The 21,569-nt window shown below is 42.2% G+C and overlaps 2 protein-coding genes and 1 long non-coding RNA gene across 5 annotated transcripts; 2 read left to right on the top strand and 1 right to left on the bottom strand.

Annotated features, from left to right (window-relative positions):
• Positions 1–5,706: 5,706 nt before the first annotated feature.
• LOC106989479 (14-3-3 protein theta) lies at positions 5,707–7,207 on the top strand. Its single transcript, XM_015087964.3, has one exon. It carries the CDS (start codon positions 5,798–5,800, stop codon positions 6,533–6,535), a length of 738 nt encoding a protein of 245 aa, XP_014943450.2. The 5' UTR covers positions 5,707–5,797; the 3' UTR covers positions 6,536–7,207.
• A 4,708-nt stretch (positions 7,208–11,915) lies between these two features.
• On the top strand, positions 11,916–16,448 carry LOC128311414 (uncharacterized). The gene is made up of 2 exons (XR_008289798.1): positions 11,916–12,510; positions 12,941–16,448. It is a non-coding gene; the product is annotated as an uncharacterized LOC128311414 (long non-coding RNA).
• On the bottom strand, positions 15,770–21,524 carry HNRNPH2 (heterogeneous nuclear ribonucleoprotein H2). 3 transcript variants are annotated; one of them, XM_015082443.3, is made up of 3 exons: positions 21,373–21,461; positions 18,466–18,535; positions 15,770–17,991 (listed from the first exon to the last, which is right to left on the bottom strand). In XM_015082443.3, the coding sequence occupies exon 3, from the start codon at positions 17,936–17,938 to the stop codon at positions 16,589–16,591; it is 1,350 nt and encodes a 449-aa protein (XP_014937929.2). In that variant the 5' UTR covers positions 17,939–17,991; positions 18,466–18,535; positions 21,373–21,461; the 3' UTR covers positions 15,770–16,588. The 3 variants fall into 3 exon arrangements, with proteins under 3 accessions (XP_014937929.2, XP_014937927.2, XP_014937928.2); XM_015082441.3 differs by lacking the exon at positions 18,466–18,535 and having other exon boundaries at positions 21,373–21,524; XM_015082442.3 differs by lacking the exon at positions 18,466–18,535 and having other exon boundaries at positions 21,385–21,510.
• Between the last annotated feature and the right edge of the window lie 45 nt (positions 21,525–21,569).

The raw sequence follows: 21,569 nt of genomic DNA, 5'->3' as shown, positions 1-21,569 counted from the left end.
TGAAACTGATGTTGAATGTCTTGCCTCCAGAATTATGTAAGAATGAATAAGTTTCTGTTCTAAGCCAGCAGTTTGGTTACAATTTGTTACAGCTGTCTCAGGAAACTAATACAGTCAGGCAAAGCAACCACAGGGTTAACATCGGTATTGTCATCTGAGTGGCTGCCTGTTACACACCAGCCACTCAGTATGTGGTCATGAATGAATGGAGATGACTACTGGGCTCAATCTCTGGTTAAGCACATGCATCCTCATGCAGGAGATTGCAAAAGCAGGGTCTGAGTATCTCTGACCCATGACCACTGTATGCTATGTCCTCCAGAGTCAAAATGCAGCATATTCAGGAGACCCTAACCTTTCTTCCATGTAAACCCTGAGCAAATCCCCCTACAGGAGTCTAAACACAACCCTGCCTCCAATCCTGAGCATTAAATTGGGTTTCTCTGTATTGAGGCCTTTTGGTAAATGGCTGTCAGGAATACGATGAAAAATGCCCATAATGTAGAGATCTCTCTAGTCTCTCATTGTAGTGTGAGAGACTTAATAGGCCCATCTTGAAGAAAGCACCCTTTTGCTGATAATCACTGATTTGGGCTGGATGAAATAGAACCTGATCATAAATATGTACTTACATGTAAGGCATGATCAGCCTTTGCTGATAATGGCACAGATACTAAAATCTTGAGAAGGTGGAGTGATCTCCCAGAACATTGCTCCACTGCTGCTTTCTGTGGGTATGATGGCTTAGGACCTCAGCAGAGGCTCTTTGCTGTAATAAAATGAAAGCTGGACACTATGATGTATTGCAGCTGTGCATGGCCAGAGATGGGTGCAGCTGTACTGTGGTCACTGTCCTACTGGCCTCCAAACCATTTCTTCCTCCTTTCAGTAAGGGATACTGGGTCTTAATGGGCTCTGGAGCTGCCCCTGCCTTGCCCCTGCCCTGCGTTGATCCTATTCTTTCTTTCTGCAGTCATGCCTGCCTTTCCTTCCTGGTCCCTTTCTTATCTCTCTAAATTCAGGTATAAGTCTGAAGGTTTATAGGATGTAGGAAACTTTATCTGAACTGGCACCTAGCAATTCTGGGGGTGCCAGAACTGGCACAAGGTTTACAGCTGACTTGCAAATGGATCTACTGCAAGTTGATGAATGTTTTCAGGTGAGCTTGAAATTTATTTAATAAGTGACAAGTACTGTTCCAAATCACAAGCTGTAACAATATCATGCTGCCACATTATTAATATCTCCATGTCTCAGGTGAGGAAAATAACTCAAATAGGGCTTCATGTCCAAAGTCACAGATCAAATAAAAGATTGAAGCAGGATGCTAACCTACATCTGTCTGGCTGCTAAGCACTATTTATTTTATATTAAGAATGGATTCTGGTCTAACAGATTGCAGTAGCCATGGTTTCACTCCCCAGGGCATCCACTACCACCTGTGTAACCTTGACTTGCCCCAAAATCTAGATTTCAGAACCAAACAACCCCCAAGCATTAAGCCTGGGATACAGGCTGATTCATCGTAACTACAGCTTTGCCCCACTCCCAGCCTCACCCCCACCTCCTACAAACATGCATGCGAGCTTTCACAATGGTGTATCCCTTGTCTGTGCAGCATCCATGATCTCCTCTTGTCCTTCTCAGTCTTGTGGACACAAACCTGGTTTTGCCCATTTAGCTTAACTTGGCTCTCTTCTGTCCTTCATGTGCCTTAGGTAAACCTGCCTTTTGGTCATGTTCAAATCAGATCCTGTGTATTCTTAGAACATATGCCTTTTCCCATCCCTGAGTTGTTCAAACTTTACACAGGTCTCCCACAGTCAGGAACCAGCAGGTCAGGTGGTCAGGGATGAAAAAGTTACACAAGAGGGGGCATGGCCCAGGGAAGGCTAACAGTCTGACACCCAGGGAGTCATTCATTTGCTGAATTTACCAAGTTTTCAGCATGGCAGAGGTCAGAAACCTGCTTTGCAACATGAATCTATCTCATCTTCAGGGACTGACTTATATGCCCCTACTCAGGAACCTACTTGAACTGTGCATATTTGAAAGACTGCAGAAAATACTTGCACAAGGCCATCTGTATGTGGGCTGAGGAGATTACTTGGAAGGTACTCATGATTCGTATATTTGGGGGAAGCCTAAGAGGTTGTTGGTGGCTGTTGGTGATAAAATGGGCCCAATCAAAATCAACTTGTAGTAGAGGCTCAGGAGCCTCAAGGAAATGATTCAAGCTGTGTCTACTGCTTCAGGCAAGCCACAACTGAAGAACTGGTGGGGAGGCCTGACACAAAACTATTTCAGGTCACAGTGGAGGTAGAGAGGTCTGATGCAGGGGCATCTGGGTGGCTCAGTCAGTTAAGTGTCCAACTTTGGTTCAGGTCATGATCTTGTGGTTTCTGAGTTCCAGTCCTGCACTGGGCTCTCTGCTGTCAGCACAGTGCCTGCTTTGGGTCCTCTGTCCCCCTCTCTCTGTCTGCCCCACCCCTGTCACATGAGTGCTCTCTCTCTCTCTCTTTCAAAAATAAATAAATATTAAAAAAAAAGAGAGGTCTGGTGCAAAAGGAAATTCATACTGAGGGAGAACAGAGCCAGATACAATCATGTCATCCTGGAAACAAAATCTTGTCATTAGGGAGGTAGAGCTATTCCAATGACAGCACTGGGACTGGGACTCCTGGTAGTACCTGTTCCAACACCCCATAGTCTAGTGTAGGTAGATGATTCAAAAATAATTACTGAAGAAATCACAATGATTCTCAGATGTTGTCTCTCAGGCTTTTGTCAGAAGCCTAACAGTCTCTTTTCAGCAGCTGGCGGCTGACAGCTGGAGAGAGGTGCATTCTGTGCATCTGTCTGTGCAGATCACTGCTGGCGGCGGGGGAGGGGGGGAAGGGGGAAGGGTGCTCCCACAGACAGGCTCCAAACACAAACTAACCTTCTGAATGGGGCCCTGCACTGCACTAACCTGGTGACCCCACACACATGCTTGCTTTGCATTCAGAAAAGCTGACTTTCAGTCACTGTGAGAGCAGGTTGTGAAATGGTCCCTGTGACACTCCCAGCTAAGTGTCAGGTGCGGTGAGTGGAATCCCATTTCACCAGTTGCAATCTGGTTTTGCAATAGCCCTCGAGGCACATCTTAAAGAAATCTTCCTTTTTGCTGACATTTTAGGAATTCTCCCTAAGGAAAAAGGACCTTGATTTGTAAGTGAATTCGCAATGCTTTTCCATATCAGTTTGGGAGGGAGGATACAGAAGTTGTGTCATGCTGACAGAGAAGATTGTCTCTGGAATAGAGACCTCCTTTATGGTTGGATAAATGCAGAAATATGAGTGCCTGGGTGGCTCATTTTGTTGAGCATCAGACTTCTGATTTCAGTTCAGGTCATGATCTCATGGTTCATGGGATCAAGCCCCACATGGGGCTCTGTGCTTACAGTGTGGAGCCTGCTTTGGATTCTCTCTCTGCCCCTCCCATGCTTTCTCTCTCTCTCTCTCTCTCTCTCTCTCTCTCTCTCTCTCTCTCTCTCTCAAAATAAATAAAATAAACATTTAAAAATTTAAAAAATGAATGCAGAAATAAATGAATGGGTGAAGGACGGGATGCCCACATAAGTTCCCTTCCTACCCTCTGCTCCACTCTTCATTTTGATGTTTTCTAAGAAGACTCTAGGATAAAATGTTCTCTAAGGTGGTCTCAAGAGTTATTTTGCAATTTGTGAATGTATCAGATCAGTATGTTATACACTTTAAACTTACACAATGTTGCCTCAATAAAGGTGAGGGAAAGGAAGGAAGATTATATACAAGATTTGTTTTTTTAAAAACTGGAGGTGGGGTGCCCAGGTGGCTCAGTCGGTTAAGCGTCCGACTTCGGCTCAGGTCACTCTCTCATGGTTCGGGGATTCGGGCCTGCATTGGGCTCTGTGCTGACAGCTCAGAGCCTGGATCCTGCTTCAGATTCTGTGTGTGTGTCTGTCTCTGCTCCTCCCCCACTCGTGCGCTCACTCGCTCTCTCTCTTTCTCCCTCTCTCAAAAATAAATAAATAAATAAATAAACATTACTTTTTTTAAACTGGAGGAAAATATGCCAGAAAATCAACAGTAATTTCCTTTGGCATATATATTTCTATACTTTCATAAGTTCCTATAGAGAACATTGTTACTACCGTATGATCAGCAAACATAAACTATTCACAAAACGAGGAAAAAAGTAGTCACTATATCTGCCTTTAAGGATTTTAGTATATAAAGTGTTATGAGACTAAGTGTGGGGGAATTCCTTAACTTATCAGTGGTTTAATAAACATTGTGTACTTCTGGAAAGGAAATACAGAGTACAACAGAGCCATAAAACTATGCTCAAGACTGCATACAGAAAATATGTATTGAGGGATACCTTTGTGCAAGGCAGTTAATATTTAATCCAAACCTTGATCATAGCTATAGATTTCTGTACTCATTTTGGTTTGCCTTACCGAGGGGAGGGAGACCCAACTCATTCATTCTCCCAGATGCACTCTATATCCTGACAGCCCCTCTAAAGTGGGGAGGATTTTCAGTTTCAAGTCTGACCATCCCAAGTGAATAAGATATCCTTACAGCATGGGAGGAAATATACAGATAGTAAAAAGTAAGGTTTGGATAAAAGACAAGCATGACCATCTGAGACCCAGGAATACAGGGAATGGGAGAGGAGGGAAGTGAAAAGGGTAAATATGAGCCTCAGACCCTTCAGAACCCCACCTCCAAGGAAGCCATCCAAAGTGCTGCTGCCTGAAGCTGAGAACCAGGAGTCCTCTTGGGGTTAATAAGTTTCCCAGAATCCCAGGGATCTGACACAGTCCATGCCCAGCAAGGAATTGCTTCTTTCTGAAACTCTATCCCCACTTTTTACCCTAACCACAAAGCTGCCCACTGCTAACACAGGTTCCTGTAAGGGCCATGCTTCATTTGTGGAATAGAAATGATTCCACTCTGGGGTTAATAGTCACCCTCCTAGGAGGCCTAGTATATGTCACTGGTCAATAAATATTTGTTGAATGCATAAATAAAGGGATGGATATGTTGATGAATATTTGGCCAAAATCTTTGTCTGGAAATTATGGGCCATCAGTGTTTGATTTGTTTCCATGGTTAAGCTGAATGGTTTGGTTTCAGGCAGATACTTTGACTGATGGTGACTGCAATGGGGCTGAGAGAGAGAAAGAAAGGCTGGTCTATTTTTCACATGCTCTTTATTCAAATATAAAGCAAAAAGAAATAAAATCAACGGATGGAGATATGGAATACTGCCTCTGCCACATATAAGCTGAGTGACTGTCTAGAAAGTAATTTTCGTTTCCAAAATTAAGTTTCCTCATCTCCAAAATCTAATCGTGGTACTTATCTCACAGGGTTGTTTAGACCTCCTGTAAAATCTCCTGTAGCTCCACGCTTGACACAGAGCAGTCATTCAACAAACATCCTTTCTCTTTCCACTGAATCTTCCTTTAAAAGAGACAATCTTGAAATCAACTAAATAGCATAACTACCATAAAAAGCTCTCTAAAATGGGTCAGCACGGAGGGAAATAAATATGTGTGTGTGTTATGGTTGACTTTCATGGTCATGTGGTAGGAATCAGCTCGTGGAGTCTAGCAGGGTCTGGGGTAGGAAGAAAAATCCTAACTGTATTTTTAAATAATTCACTTTGGGGGACTCGCGCCGCGGCCGCGGAGACGTGAAGGCCGTCCGCACGCCTCCTCCCGATCCGGGTCGGTGCTCGCCCTTGCTCTATCTCCCCGTCCTCATGGAGAAGACGGAGCTGATCCAGAAGGCGAAGCTGGCCGAGCAGGCCGAGCGCTACGACGACATGGCCACCTGCATGAAGGCCGTGACCGAGCAGGGCGCCAGGCTGTCGAACGAGGAGCGCAACCTGCTCTCGGTGGCCTACAAGAACGTGGTGGGGGGCTGCAGGTCCGCCTGGAGGGTCATCTCGAGCATTGAGCAGAAAACCGACACCTCCGACAAGAAGTTGCAGCTGATTAAGGACTATCGGGAGAAAGTGGAGTCTGAGCTGAGGTCCATCTGCACCACGGTGCTGGAATTGTTGGATAAGTATTTAATAGCCAATGCAACTAATCCAGAGAGTAAGGTCTTCTATCTGAAAATGAAGGGAGATTACTTCCGGTACCTTGCTGAAATTGCATGTGGTGATGATCGAAAACAAACGATAGATAATTCCCAAGGAGCTTACCAAGAGGCTTTTGATATAAGCAAGAAGGAGATGCAACCCACACATCCAATCCGCCTGGGGCTGGCTCTTAACTTTTCTGTATTTTACTATGAGATCCTTAATAACCCAGAGCTTGCCTGCACACTGGCTAAAACAGCTTTTGATGAGGCCATTGCAGAACTTGATACACTGAACGAAGACTCCTACAAAGACAGCACCCTCATCATGCAGTTGCTTAGAGACAACCTAACATTATGGACATCAGACAGTGAAGGAGAAGAATATGACGCGGCAGAAGGGGCAGAAAACTAAATGCGTACAGGGTTTCATCCTTCTTCCCCTCAAGAAACCTTTTTACTCATCTCCATTCCTTATTCCATTTGGATTTCCTATAGCAAAGAAACCCATTCATGTGTATGGAATCAACTGTTCATAGTCTTTTCACACTGCGGCTTTGGGAAAACTCCATTCCTTGATTTGTGTTTGTCTTGGCCTTCCTGGTGTGCAGTTACTGCTGTAGAAAAGTATTAACAGCTTCATTTCATACGAACGTCAGTAACTTCCAAACACTTATGTAGAGGACTAAAAATGTATCTGGTATTTAAGTAATCTGAACCAGTTCTGCAAGTGACTGTGTTTTGTATTACTGTGAAGATATGAAAATGCAGTTCATTACAATTTCAAAAGTGTTCTACATAACTTCTTAATTTCTACATTCCCTCCCTTACTTCTTTGGGGGTTTCCTTTTAGTAAGCAACTTTTCCGTGCTCTTCCTGTATTCCTTTTTGGTAGGAATCCAGAAGTATTAGATTGAACGGAAAAGCATTTGGCATTTCTGCGCGGGGGGTCGCAAATTGAAATTCCTCCTGTATCAAATATGATGGAGGTCTTGTGTATCTGTGACAACAGGAAGTTTCCTTATTCATTCTTCATTTGCTGCTGTTTAAGTTGACAACTTCCCTTCCCAATAAAAATTCACTTACACCTCCAAAAAAAAAAATTCACTTTGGCATCTGCAATGTCTTATCATGCTCCCACAAGGCAAGATACACAACACTTGTCAGTGCTAGACCTATCTCTAACTATAGGATCTTATTGAGGTCAAGATGCCTCTCTTCACTTCTGTAACAGGATGGCAACAAGTAGCTTTCATGAATCAACCACTCAGGAATGTTGTGGAAGCCAATGAAAAAGCCCTTTCCATTGTTTTTTTTAATATATAGTTTATTTATTTTGAAAGAGAGGGAGAGAGTGCATGCATAAACGCACCAGCAGGAGAGGGGCAGAGAGAGAGGGAGAGAGAAAAATCCCAAGAGGGTTCTTGGCTGTGAGTGCAGAGTTGACACAGGGCTCCATGAGATCATAACCTGAGCCAGAACCAAGAGTCAGACGCTTAACCAACTGGATCACCCAGGTGCCCCCATTGTTATTTAGTAAGAAAGAGGCTATGTGAGGCCAAGGACAGGTTTAAGAATCATACTAAAATATAAATCTTCCTCCTAGTTGTTGTAGTAGTAACAAGAGGAAAGGTTATTTAATGTCCCAATGGAGCAGGGCCACATGTCACCAGAAATTCAAAGGGTACAAGTTCATAACCGTGTAAGGAAATCAGAGAGCCTTCCAAAATCAAGAAGTTTCTCTGTGGCAGACAATGTGCTTTACCTGAATTGTATTATTGATTTTTTTAAGTTGAAGCATTGTTGGCATGCAATGTTATATTAGTTTCACATGTACAACTTAGTGATTTGACAATTCTATATGTCATACAATGCTGACCACGGTAAGTGTAGTTATCATCACTGAATTCTTAAGGTTAGGGAATAGGGATTATTATACCCATTTTATGAATGAAAAAACTAAGAATCACAGAACTTAAGTCATTTCCCCAGAGTCAAACAGCTAGTAGTTAGTGCAGCAGGGAATCAAAGGCAAGTATGTCTGACTCCAAAGATGTTAGCTCTTAGAGAAAGACCACAACAGAAGTGAGGGCCCAAAAACGCATATGTAGTCCAAGCATATGGGAAGAGTAAAAAATGTCCATTTCCAGGAATCATCCTTTAACCATGGACTTTTAAAATCCTACTCCCTGAATAAACTGTCTTCTATATTTCCCACTTAATGGAGATGTGAACATTTGATAGGCAGGATTATGGGTAGAATTGGCATCAGTGCCTTGATGCTCCATCAACTCTCTCCCAAAAGGATACAAAAAATAAAGAAGAGAGAGGGATGGAGAGAAGGAGAAAGAGAAGAAAGGGTCAAAGAGAGAAGGAAAGAGACTGACAAAAGCAGTTGCATCCTCTTTTAACGTTTTTATTGAGGTATAACAATTATGCAGTAAAGTGCACAAATCTTAAATGTACAGCCCAATGAACTTTACATACATATCCACCTGTGTAAGCAGACCAAGGTATAGAACAGTTCCATCACCTCATAAGGCTCTCTTGGGCCTCTTCTGAGTTAATCTCCACCTCCAGAAATAACCACAGATCTGACTACTTTAAATATACATTAATTTGCATGTCCTAGAATGTTATATAAATGGAAAAATACAGTACATACTCCTACTTTTTTTGGTTTGGCTTCTTTCACTTAGCATTATTATTTTGGGATTTATTCATTTTATTGTTAAGCAGAATCTCATTGTATGGAAGTACTACATTTTGTTTATCTACTCATTTATTTATGCATATTAAGATTGTATCTGGGGGCACCTGGGTAGCTCAGTTGGTTGAGCATCTGACTTCAGCTCAGGTCATGATCTCACAGTTCATGATTTCAAGCCCCACATGGGGCTCTGTGCTGTCAGTGCAGAACCTGCTTCAGATCCTCTGTCCCCCTCTCTGTCTGCCCCTCCCCCACTTACGCTCTCTCTCAAAAAATAAAACATTAAAAAAAAGATTGTATCTGGTTTAGGGCAATTACAGAAAGAGTTGCTATGAACATTCATGTACAAGTCTATATACACATATGCTTTTATTTTTCTTGGGTATATACCTAGGGATGGAATTGTTGGATCATAGAGTAAGCATATGTTTAGCTATAGTAGACTCAAAAACACTGAATCTTAGATCTCTATTCTCTGCATAGCTTGGTTTTTTTATTTAGGGAAGTTAACTTCCTTTTTTCCCCACAAAATGAAAGCTACATGTACTCTCTATAGAAAATTGGAAAATATAGCAAAGCAGAAAGGGGGGAATTACTCATGTAACTCAGACTCAAATAAGCTATCTTGTTTCTGGAATTCAGTGTCAACTACTGGCTGGCTTGAGAATTAAGAAACATAGTTGGAGAGTTCCTGGAAAATTAACTAAGCAGACTGTCAAGCATAAAACCAGTTTACAAATCCATGGAGTCTCCCTCTATGAGAGTCAGGGCCCAGATTGTGATGATTAGTTTGGACAGAGCCTCTGGTCAGGCCCAGAAAGTAAAACAAAAAACAAAAAACAACAAAGAACAACAACAAAAAACCATCCATATTCTCTGCCTGCCTTCCTGAACTTTCTTACTACATGGTGCTGGGGACAAAGGAACACACAACACAGTTCCTTCCTGTCCTGGTAACTGAACTTTTGCCTATTAAGAGAAAAATGTGTAGATCACATCCTAACATGCTATATCCATACAATGGAATATAGCATAGTCATTAAATATGATTGCATAGTTGTATATTTAGCAATAGTGAAGTGTGCTCAAGACCATTTAGAGGACATATCTTCCTGTAGTGGTTAAGACCACGAGCTTTGGAGAGGGACCTGGGTGGCTCACCCAGTTAAGCATACAATTTTTTATTTTAGTTCAAGTTATGATCTCATGATTTGTGGAACCGAACCCCGCATGGGGCTCTGCACTGACAGCGTGGAGCCTCGTTGGGATTATTTCTCTGTCTTTTCCCCTCCCCCACTTGCACACTTTCTCTCTCTCAAAATACATAAATAAGCCTTTTTTTGAGAGAGAGAGAGAGCAGGGGAGGGGCAAAGAAAGACAGGGACAGAGGATCTGAAGCAGGGGCAGAGAGAGACAGGGACAGAGGATCTGAAGCAGGCTCTGTGCTGACAGCAGCAAGCATGATGTGGAACTTGAACCCATGAACTGTGAGGGCCCAAAAATGCATATGTAGTCCAAGCATATGGGAAGAGTAAAAAATGTTCATTTCCAGGAATCATCCTTTAACCATGGACTTTTAGGGCCCAGGATGGGGCCCTGGGATGAGGCCTACTTGAAATGCGGTGTTAGAAAAACGTGTCTAAAGTTTAAGGAGTCTGTCATTTCCTTAGGCTATTGTATTGTATTCTTATGATTTTGCCCTACCTTTCCCAGTAGTCTCCCCACAGAATATATCATATCTCCACTATTTTGTACTTATTACTCCATAGGCATTTTAAGTTTCTTTGAGATATAATTTATATTCATAAAGTTCTCCCATTTTAAGTCTACAATTGAATGGTTTTTAGTAAATTTAGAGTTGTGCAAGCCATTAGCAAAATCTACACTGAGGACATTCTCATTATCTCCAAAAGACCTTAGTGCCCATTTGCAGTTAATCCCCGTGTTCCCAACCCAGAGGAACTTTTGAATACCCTCATATTTGCCTAAGGACAAAAGGTACAGACTAACCAGACAAGCAAAACTCAAAACTACCACACCTGAAATAATTTGAGAATCTCCAAGTAACAACTGTTCAGTGTGATTATTTTCTGAAAAAGATTTTGATGTTTATATTTGAGAGAGGGAGAGAGAGAGAGAGACAGAGACTGAACAGGGAAGGGGCAGAGAGAGAGAGACACAGAATCCGAAGCGGGCTCCAGGCTCCAAGCTGAAAGCACAGAGCCTGATGCAGGGTTCAGCTCACAGACGGTGAGGTCATGATCTGAACTGAAGTCCAACGCTTAACTAAGTGAGCCACCCAGGTGCCCCTGCTGACAAAGATTTAACAGGAGACAAATTGGTGTCAAGTGATGAGTGGGAGGAAGTTTGAAGGAAGGGGTAGAACATTTTGAGGCTTTGCTGCAGAGAAATCATCCCCCCGCCCCGAGCGCCGCAAATAGCAAAATTATATGAGTTGAGAAAAAAACCAAACAAGAGGACCAACATGTTTTCACAACTTTTTAAAGTTCTAATATGATGTTGTGATAGAGGGTAATTATCCATGATCCAGTCAGCACTGGGAGTTTAGAGAATGGAAAGAAAAGGATTCATCACAAGCCATAAAAGCTGAATCAACACTCAACTGAAATAAACATGTATTGAGAGCCTACTCTGTGCCAGGCATGGGGCTACACGCAGGGGAAACTGGCTTCCCTCGACCCACCAGAGGATCCCTGGCGCCTGTTCTCAAGGCTGCCCTGGAGCCAAGGTGCTGTGGGCGCAGGAAGCATGACTTCCCCGAGGAACAGACCAGAGCTAATCGACGGAAGAGGCGCCCAGGAAGTTCCAGGGCTGTTCCTTTTCGACCCCGTGGTCCGGTTCGGCCTTGGCTTCCCGCTCCCAGCGCCCAACTGAACCCGAAGAAGTGAGAGGGGGCTGGGAGGGGGAGCGAGGTTCCTGGACCAGCCTTAACTTGTTCGGCCAGCTTATCGGGGTGGTGGTCTCCCCTCTCAGAGATCCACTGACACGCAACTGACTCCCCTCCCCAGGCTCCCTTCCGTCCACAGCCGCGCTAACCACGCCCCCTGCGTCAAGGCCCGCACCAGTCCCCGCCCAGCCGGCCGCCATTACGCGGGCAGCCTCTTCCTGATCCCTACACGGGAAAAGGAAATACACTGTAGGTGTGGTGTGGGGGAGGAGAATTGATGGTCTCTGATAAGCGAAAGGGGAAAGGAAGGAATTGATTCATGTCAAACTATCTCTCTCTGCCCCCCTGAGCTTCACGCCCTCCGCCCGACTTTACTCACCTCTGGGCGGGCTTGCAGGAGGAAAACGGGACTACCCGCTGAGGAGCCAGAGAGGAGGAACTAGACCCAGTGCGGGTCCCCGCTACCCTTACCACACGGGGCCCAGAGCGCCGCTACTCTTAATTCTATCCCATTCGGACCTGAGCCGTGTCCTCTTGCCCATGTTAGACATCATTTCCTTCTCCCCTCCAGCATTCTGGTTCTTTCCCAAACACAAGATTGGTTTTCACCCTGCCTGAGACTCAATTTCCGCATCTCTATAATGGTGGTGGCATTGACACGTAATAGCATCGCGTGTATGAGAAAAAAGCCCCGCGCAAACAAGGGGAGGCAGGAGGAGCAAGTGCTGGAATGAGAAAAAGAACCCTGGAAAACGGCCCTCGCAATATGCAGGTAGATGTGCTAATTAGTATGTTGGTCAGACAGAGCATTGGAATAGGTAAATAGTTTAGAAAATAATTACTGGATAAAGTGCAGTCATTCTCAGATGCTGGCGGAAGTGCATTCTGTGCATCTGCAGATCACTGCTGGCGGCGGGGCCGGGAGGGGGGCTGCTCCCACAGACAGGCTCCCAACACTAGCTAACCTTCTGAATGGGGCCCTGCACCGCGCTAACCTGGTGACCCCACACACATGCTTGCTTTGCATTCAGAAAAGCTGACTTTCAGTCACTGTGAGAGCAGGTTGTGAAATGGTCCCTGTGACACTCCCAGCTTAGTGTCAGGTGCGGTGAGTGGAATCCCATTTCACCAGTTGCAATCTGGTTTTGCAATAGCCCTCGAGGCACATCTTAAAGAAATCTTCCTTTTTGCTGACATTTTAGGAATTCTCCGTAAGGAAAAAGGACCTTGATTTGTAAGTGAATTCGCAATGCTTTTCCATATCAGTTTGGGAAGGAGGATACAGAAGTTGTGTCATGCTGACAGGTAAGATTGTCTCTGGAATAGAGACCTTTATGGATGGATGAATAAATGCAGAAATAGGGGTGCCTGGATGGCTCAGTCATTTGAGCATCTGACTCTTGATTTCAGGTCATGACCTCATGGTTCATGATTGAGCTTATTGTGCAGAGCCTGCCTGGGATTCTCTCCCTCTCTCTCTGCCCCTCCCCTGCTCGTGCGCGCTCTCTCAAAGTAAATAAAATATTTAGAAGCTTTTCAAAAAATAAATGCAGAAATAAATAAATGGGTGGAAAACAGAATGCCTACATAAGCCAATGGTTCTGTGCATCAGAATCACCTGCAGGGCTTATTAAAACACAGATTTGTGGCCTCACCCCAGAGTTTCTCATTCAGTCATTCTGGGAGGGGTCTGAGACTTTTCATTTCTAACAAGTTCCAGGTCATGCTGCTGGTCCTGGAAGCACACTCTGAAAACCACTGGCATAAGCCATCAGTGGAGACCCCCTTAGGGTATGATTTTTGTGATTGAAAACTTTCAGCCTGATCCTGCCAAGTAGCTTACAGGTACAGTCTAAAATGAATCCCCTGGCTTGGTGCTCAGGAGGTCTATCGGTGGGTTTCACACTTTACCTCCCAGCAAACTCTCCTTGGTAGTGTTACAGAATTAGATTTGAGAGTTACAGGGGTGTGTATGTGTGCACATCTGTGCTGCTTCCCTGACAGGTACTACTGTCCGTTTCCACACCTCTGACTGCTGACCTTCTCCAGGGTCTCTCTCTTTTCACTGCTTCCTTTGGCCTTGGGAATTTTCTTATCCAGCAAGAAGCAACAGACACCTTTGATCTCAGGTCTCAGCCAATTCTTTCCTGGCATTTGGTGACATCTAGTGGCTAACTGAAGAATCTTCGCTCACACTTATAGAACCTTCTGGAAAATTAACTGAGCAGTCTGGAAAGCAAAAATATGTACTCGTGAACCCCCTGAGAAAGGCTTCCTGAAGGAGCTCAGGAGGGCAAGGTAATGACTGGCTCAGTAGCACGAGTCAAAATGAATTTCTTGCTTTCTTAGCAACTGTTACAGAAATTAGAAGTATCAAAGAATTCCCCTCTCACTGTATCCTCAGTGTGAATGATTTTGTAGAAATGATACTCAATAAAAAGTGTTCTTGAATAAAATTGTCAGGTTATACCAATTTGGTATTTGCTTCCCATCTCAGAGCATTTCTCCGGACCCTAAGCTATAAGCAGAGCAAGGGTAACAATCCATTTCCAGGCTAGTCACAAGATCCACAAAAAGATTTGTAGTTCAGGTGCAGCTGATAGTGACCCGAGGGCATCCAGGCCTGAATGTCATTGAGAGGTGTAATTGTTAACAGCTACTACATATACAGAAATGTAAGAAAGCCTCTGGTGTCACGGGCCTTTGAAGTCCTCATAGGAGGTGCAAGATGTTATAAACAATCATATGCAATCTGTATTTTAACATAAAGTTTAAATTACTTCTCATAGGAATGTAAGGGGAGACAATCAGGAATCATGAAGGAAGCTGCTTCTTAAAGCTATTTTAGGGCCTTTAGTAATCAGAGAGCTGTGATGGGTCACAAAATGTGGCCACGAGACCAGCAGCATCAGGAAATTCTTAAGCACCACCCCAATATTACCAAATTTCGAAAACTGTAAGAGTGAGGCCCAGTAATCAATGTATTAACAAGCCCTGCAGAGGATTCTCTGGTACATGCTAAAGTTTGAGAACCAATGGTTAAGAACAAGTTTTAAATGCCCCGAAAAACCTTAAAGGTGTTTAGAGATGCTATTAAATTCATGGTGGAGACTGTGTTATTTAATAACATATACTTAATTCTTTTTTAAAACATATAAATTGGCCTTAGATCTTCTATATGATTAAACAAAAGGAATGGGATTTATTTGCTTTCACTTCTTGGATTTTGGAGAATGCTGTCTTGATAGATTCCAGACAGAGTAGCTCCATAGTCCTGTGGACATGGAGGTGAGACATTTAAAAACAAACAGAAAAATACTCCACCCCAAAAGTAATTAAATAGAAATTAAAATAGCAATGAGAGGGACACCTGGTTAAGCATCCGACTTCAACTCAGGTCTTGATCTCAGCTCAGGTCATGATCTCAATTCATGAGTTGGAACCCTGCATCAGGCTCTCAGCTGTCAGTGCAGACCCTGCTTCACCTCAGTCTCCCTCTCTGTCCCTCCCCTGCTTGCACTCTCTCGAAAATAAAACTTAAAAAAATAAAATAGCAATGGGATATCATTTTTCAACTAACAAATTAGCCAAGTAACAATATGTATCATTGAGAAGTCTATGGGGTGAGGGGGACATACAGTCCTGGTACAAACAGAAAGTACCATAATCTTTCCGATAATGCAAATCAAAAGCCTTAAAAATGTTTGTACCTTTGACTCAGCAATTCCACTTTTAGGAATATATCCTAGAAATAAATAATTTGTGATATATACAACAATGTATGTATAAAATGCTAATGCAAGTTTATAAAAATTTAAAAATTAAAAACAATTTAAATTTCAAGTGCAGAAGACTTGAATAAAAGAAAATTTTCATATGATAAAGCATTAAGAAAATCAAGCTGGGAGCACCCTGCTGGCTCAGTCAGAGGCCATGTGACTCTTGATGTTGGGGCCAAGAGTTCGAGTCCCACTTTGGGTATAGAGACTACTTAAATAAATTTTCTTTAAAAAAAATCAAGCTGTACAAGATTATTTTTCCAGTTTTTAAAAGGAAGATTTATTTAACAAGTTTCACTTAGTACAATACATCTAATGGAAATCACAATACAAGGAAAGATTTAAATCAAAGCCTCAGAATCTCATACAAACGACATGACCAAACTCCTAAAGTATTGGTATTACATCTCAAAATTGTCCCAGATCTTAAAAAAAAAAAAAGTAAAAGTGTACAGTCACGTGCCTTACAGCATATTAAACCAAAAAGCTAGAATTAACAAACATGCCAAATGTTTTCACTTTGAATCGTAGACACAGCTCCTATATTTGAGTTTTACAGAAAAGCATGTTTCTCAACATGCATCCAAAGTTTTCAGTGTATTGTGGTATAAGAGCAACATTTAACATAAGTGAAACTGCTTTAACCTAAATACGCTTACTGCTTAGGTACACTCCTACAACATAACTAACTTGAGGAAAGCTGAAAGTTGTTTTAACAGTTATGGTCAATACTGAACGCTGTTATTACATCCTAAGTGAATGCTTCAGTGTTCAAAATTACTGAGCTTGAAGTTTTAAAACCTTGACTTCCACTTTACAGTAAGCATGAATCACAAGCCTGTAATGCGAAACTGTTAAACTTAATTTTTGTTTTCTTCAAAAAAAGGAAAGAAAGAAAGAAAGAAAGAAAGAAAGAAAGAAAGAAAAAGAAGTTGTCCAAGAGTGATCAGAATCAATGATATTTCCCAATTACCAATCACACTGGATAGGCTAGACATCCCTCCCATTCTACAACTCCCATAAATGCACAGCTTTTATTTCTGTAACAGCTGTTTAGTGTTCCTTCTTTACTTAAGCAAGGTTTGACTGATAGTCACTGGAGTTTTCCTGCAGAACTTGGTCGTATCCACTCATACTGCTCTGACCACCATAACCACCTCCATAGCCACCACTTAGCTGCTGGCTAGTAGGACCCCCATAACTAGACTGGTTGGATAAGCCCATCCCTCCCATCATTTGACTACCATAAGCACCACCACTTGCCCCTGCTGTAGAATTCAAAAAGAGTTCTACATAGCTGTGATCATAAGCACCCCCGCTCGTTCCTGCAGTAGAATTCAAGAAGAGCTCCACATATCTGTGTTGCATATTAGCTTTGTCTTTTGCCATAGCTGCCACAGCATCTTCATGAGTAGCAAATTCAACATCTGCCTCACCAGTAACTCGGCCATCAGGTCCAATTTCAATGTGCACTCTCATGGGGTTAAGAGGTGAGAAAAAATTGTAAATATCATTCTCAGTGGCTCTGTAAGGTAATCCCCTCATGTGTACACAGTGCCCTGTGGTACTCTGGAAACTGGACCCACCATCTCCATATCTATGATCAGACATTCCTGAAAAACAGTAATTGAGGTCTCTTCCAAACCTATCGGACCCAAAGCCATATCCATCGTTATAGCCACCATAGTCATCATAGCCTCCATACCCTCCACCATAGGCACCACGTCTCATCCTTTCAAACCCAGCCCCTCTGCCAATGCTATTATACCCTCTGCCAGCCCCTGGCCTATCATAGGGACCTGGCCGCTGCATAGCCATGAGCTTTCGAGGGGGATCATAGTGGGTTCGGACTTCAGCTCTGCTACTCTTGAAGATTTCAATGTACCTGTGCCCTATTCTTTCCTTGTGTTTCTTTAAGGCCTTTTCAGCTATCTCCTGTGAAGCAAACTGCACAAAGGCCTCCCCTGTGCTCCTCCCCTGAAAGTCCACCGGCAGTGTCATCCCATTTGGCACAATTTCCAACCCTGAAAAGAACTGAACAATCTCTTCCTTGCTACAGCCAAATGGGAGTCCTCTAAGCCGGACGAAGCCATCGTTGGCAGTATCAGGACTATTTGGACCTGTATGCTTCAACACCCAATCCATTTCAACACTGTTGGACTTGAATACTTCAACATATCTGTGTCCCATGGTTTCTCTGTCCTTCTTCAAAGCCAATTTCACTTCATCTTCGGATTCAAGTTCAACAAATGCTTCACCACTTGGTCTGCCTTCTCTGGTGTAGATGAAACGAATACCTGATGTGCCATTTTGGATTTTACAATCAGAGAAGAAGCGCATCACTTCATCAGCTGAGCAGGACCAGGGTAGGCCCCTGACCTTCACCACGAACCCCTCCCTGCCTTCCGTGCTCAGCATCATGGTGACTGTTGGGCTCTTGGTGGCAAGCTTGGCTCACTATGATTTTGATGTAGCTGAAAAAAATTAGAAGACTATTGTCATGGAAAAATGTTCACAATACAAGTAGGAAAAAAGCAAACTAATATAAAACTCAATTACACTGATTTTTTTCCAAAACATTTGTATAAATAATAAGACCGCACCAAATTTTTAATTCATTCATCCAACCGTTATTTACTCAATACCTATTTATTTGTTAGATACCATTAATAGTGGTTATTTCTGGGCAGTAGGATTATGGGAACTTTTTATTTAAAGGACTGTTTTCTTTGGACATTTCTGTATGTTCTAAGTTTTCTATATTCAGCATATATTAACATCATAGTCAGAAAATGAAAGGCGTAAAAAATTAACAGCAACAATATCACTGGAAGATATGAACAAATACAAGATGGCTATACCCGATTACATAAAAATGAAAAACTTAATTACATCAAAGGTAAAATAAAACAGAAAAGACAAACAATACACTTTGAGAAGATACTTACACCAATACATGAATATCCTTATTATATAAAGAATTCATGCCAATTAATAAAATCAGGGAAATATTAAGGCCTAAGAGATAAATGGAAAAAAAGACATTATGGGTAGTTCATACATTCATTTTATATTTTTCAGTTGCCAACTCCAGTACTTGGCTTCAGGATACAAAAGTCAGTAAGCCCAGAAAGGACTTATGGTCCGGGAGCATTATACATCTTTACTAAAGACAAAAGTGCAAATAAACATTATCCTTGCTATGACAGAATCCTGTTCAGGGTAAAAAGATACACAAAGCAGGGACGCTTGGTCAATTCTAACAGCACAGAATTGTTAAATAAAACAGACTAACCAGTTCATGGATCCATAAATGAATTTTAAAAGTTACGATGGAGCATAAAATAGGATGAGGCCAGGCAAGACATTAAGGCTGGAAGGTAGAAATCATATCTTAAAGGCCTTATGTGATGGACAAATGAGAAAGGCCTTCAAAAGGTTTTAAACAGGGGAGTGACGGAGGGAAGGGAGGGAGTGACGGAGGGAAGGGGAGGGGAGTGACGTCATCAAAGCCCTTTCAAACAGATCACGCTGGCAACAGTGTGGAACTCAGGGGTTGGGGTGACACTAGCAAGATCAGTTAGAATCCCAGTCTCTTCGAGGCATAAGGGATTCACCTAATGCAATAGCACTTTTAAAAAAGAAAGGAAAGAGGTGATCTATGCATTCAAAGCAGTGGACTCTGCAGGACTTGATAACAGATTAAATACAGGGAGAATACAGATGTGAGGATACAGAGGAGTTATTTGGGAAATGTTCAAATCTCACCAATCATCAGAAATGCAAGTTAAAACCAGAATTAATCAACATTTTTCACCCACTAAGACAGTGAAAATTAAACAGGATAAGTCAATTCTAATATTCAGGGTCTGCAAACACTCCTAAGGAGTGAAAAGTATACACAGTATTTCTGGAAAGCAACTTGTAAACATGTATCATGCCTTTTGATATAGTAAATCCACTTCAGAGTATGTGCCCTAAAGAGATGATCTGAAGTTTCAGACAAAGATTTATGGAGCTACGTATTCTTCAAAAGGTACTTTATTAAGAAAGATTATTACTTAATTTTAAAATTATACAAATATTTAATAACATGAGGAACTACATATGCTATAATCTTAAACCAAGATCACAGCTGCTTTATAATCTCAACTATGTAAAAAAAAACATGTATGTTCATATATCCTTTGACCCTGCTAAAATTCCTTCCAGGAACCTGGTCAACAGAAATACTCACAAATGTTCACTGCAGCACTGTTAGTAATGGCAGAAAATTAGAAACCTAACTATTCATCAATAGGGGAATGGCTGAATGAATTACAGTATATACTTTATCCTTAAAATGGAATCCTATGCAGCTATTAACAAAAAACAGCTTCTGACCTAGATTTCCAAAATGTATTAAATAAAAGAATATGCATAGTATGATCCTATTTTAAAATATAAGCATGCAGGTATATATGTATGTAAATGCATAGAAAATCTGAAAGCATAGAATACAAATCTGTTTTTTGAGAAAACAGGAACTGGAGGTTAGAGTGAAGTAGTTTTTCACTTTTTTACCCAATTTACTTCTATATAGTTTTAATTTTTAAAAATCACTGTAACTGGAACAAAAAGTGTTAGAAAAAAATATATGCATGGGGAATATGTCAAATGTTAATAGTCATTGCTCTCAGTGGCAGGCTTATGGCTTTTTCAATGTTATTTTTTCAATCTCTTATGCATTCTTAGTTTTCTGTGGAGAGTAATTTTATTTTAGCAAAAAAAATAAATTTAAATGCTTTTCTGGGATTTGCTCTATAGCAATATTATAAAATTTTCTAATTTTGTATATGTGCATGGCTTATCTGACATGGTCTGGAAACACTGGGCCTCTTGGAAAGAAAGTACAAAGTGTAATAACTGCCATAAAACTACACTGAAGATTCAACAAACATTTACTAGTTGCCTGTCATAGGCCTGGCACACTGCATCTGCAAATAACACTCTCCCTATAAGCCATCTTCAGGTTTGAGTGACATATTTATGCACTGGTTTTTTGCATGCCTTATCTCTTGGTTGTACAATCCCATTTCATGTCCCTGCAGCACTCTAGACATTAATATCCCTCTGTAGTGGCAGGGAGATTCCGCTTCATTACTGTATCTCCTGGGAAGGCCACCAGGACTCTGCTGCTGAAGTAGGAACCAGGATTCCATTTGTGGGTTAAGAAATTGTGTATTTATATGCGTGTTATACACATACTTTTTATACACCCGAATGCTGAGTAGTTATTTCCTGGTGATGAATTACTTGTGTTTTTTTAAATTTATAGTATACTCTTATTTTCAGAACGTCCAAAACTGAACATGTAGATTGTTGTTATAAGTAGAAAAACAAACGTTATTTAAATATTCAATACAGTAAAAACATTTATTGGGCGCCTCTGTAAGGCATGCAGCATTTGCCTAGGTGTGACTCTACAGATATAATTCACTTGGTGCCTCCCCCTACAGACAATAAGTGGGGACTGAGTGCCTGAATGGATGGACCAGCACTCCAGCCACTGGTCTGAATATTTGTTTTTCTTAATCCAGGGACATGGTTTTCAAGCGTTTTCACCTTACGGTTTCTCGTAAGGGTCCCCTGAGACCCGCCCAGACATATACAAAAACACATACAGTCACGAACGTCCACCATTTCCCCACCAGGCGCAGCAAAGGCGGCTTCCCGGCACTGAGAAGGGGGGAGGGGGGAGGGGGGAGCGGGGGAGGGGAAAGCACGGAACGAAAAAGGCGGAGGTGGCCCGCGGATCCTGCTTTGGTCTTCATCATCACCACCCTCGGGTCCCCAGTTCCCACCCACACACCAACCTCTAACGATACCGGATAATTTTCCTCCTTCTTCCCTCAAACGGCTATAGCGAGACGGTAGACGACGACCAGAACTACTTCTGCTCACGTAAGCGAGTGATCACGTGATCACCTACGTCATGTGAGATCTCGGTCACGTGAGCAACTCTCGGCTTAAACTCGGGATCTCTAAAGTGCCGCACTTCCTTCCGGTATGG

This window comes from Acinonyx jubatus, chromosome X (assembly GCF_027475565.1).
Source record: "Acinonyx jubatus isolate Ajub_Pintada_27869175 chromosome X, VMU_Ajub_asm_v1.0, whole genome shotgun sequence".
Lineage (NCBI taxonomy): Eukaryota > Metazoa > Chordata > Mammalia > Carnivora > Felidae > Acinonyx > Acinonyx jubatus.
Note: the sequence above shows the minus strand (reverse complement) of the source record. Positions and strands in the feature narration are given on the sequence as shown.

What these genes read in the sequence shown, in the direction of transcription:
- LOC106989479 (XM_015087964.3), top strand. Translation starts at nt 5,798, where the DNA reads ATGGAGAAGACGGAGCTGATCCAGAAGGCGAAGCTGGCCGAGCAGGCC.
- HNRNPH2 (XM_015082441.3), bottom strand. Translation starts at nt 17,938, where the DNA reads ATGATGCTGAGCACGGAAGGCAGGGAGGGGTTCGTGGTGAAGGTCAGG.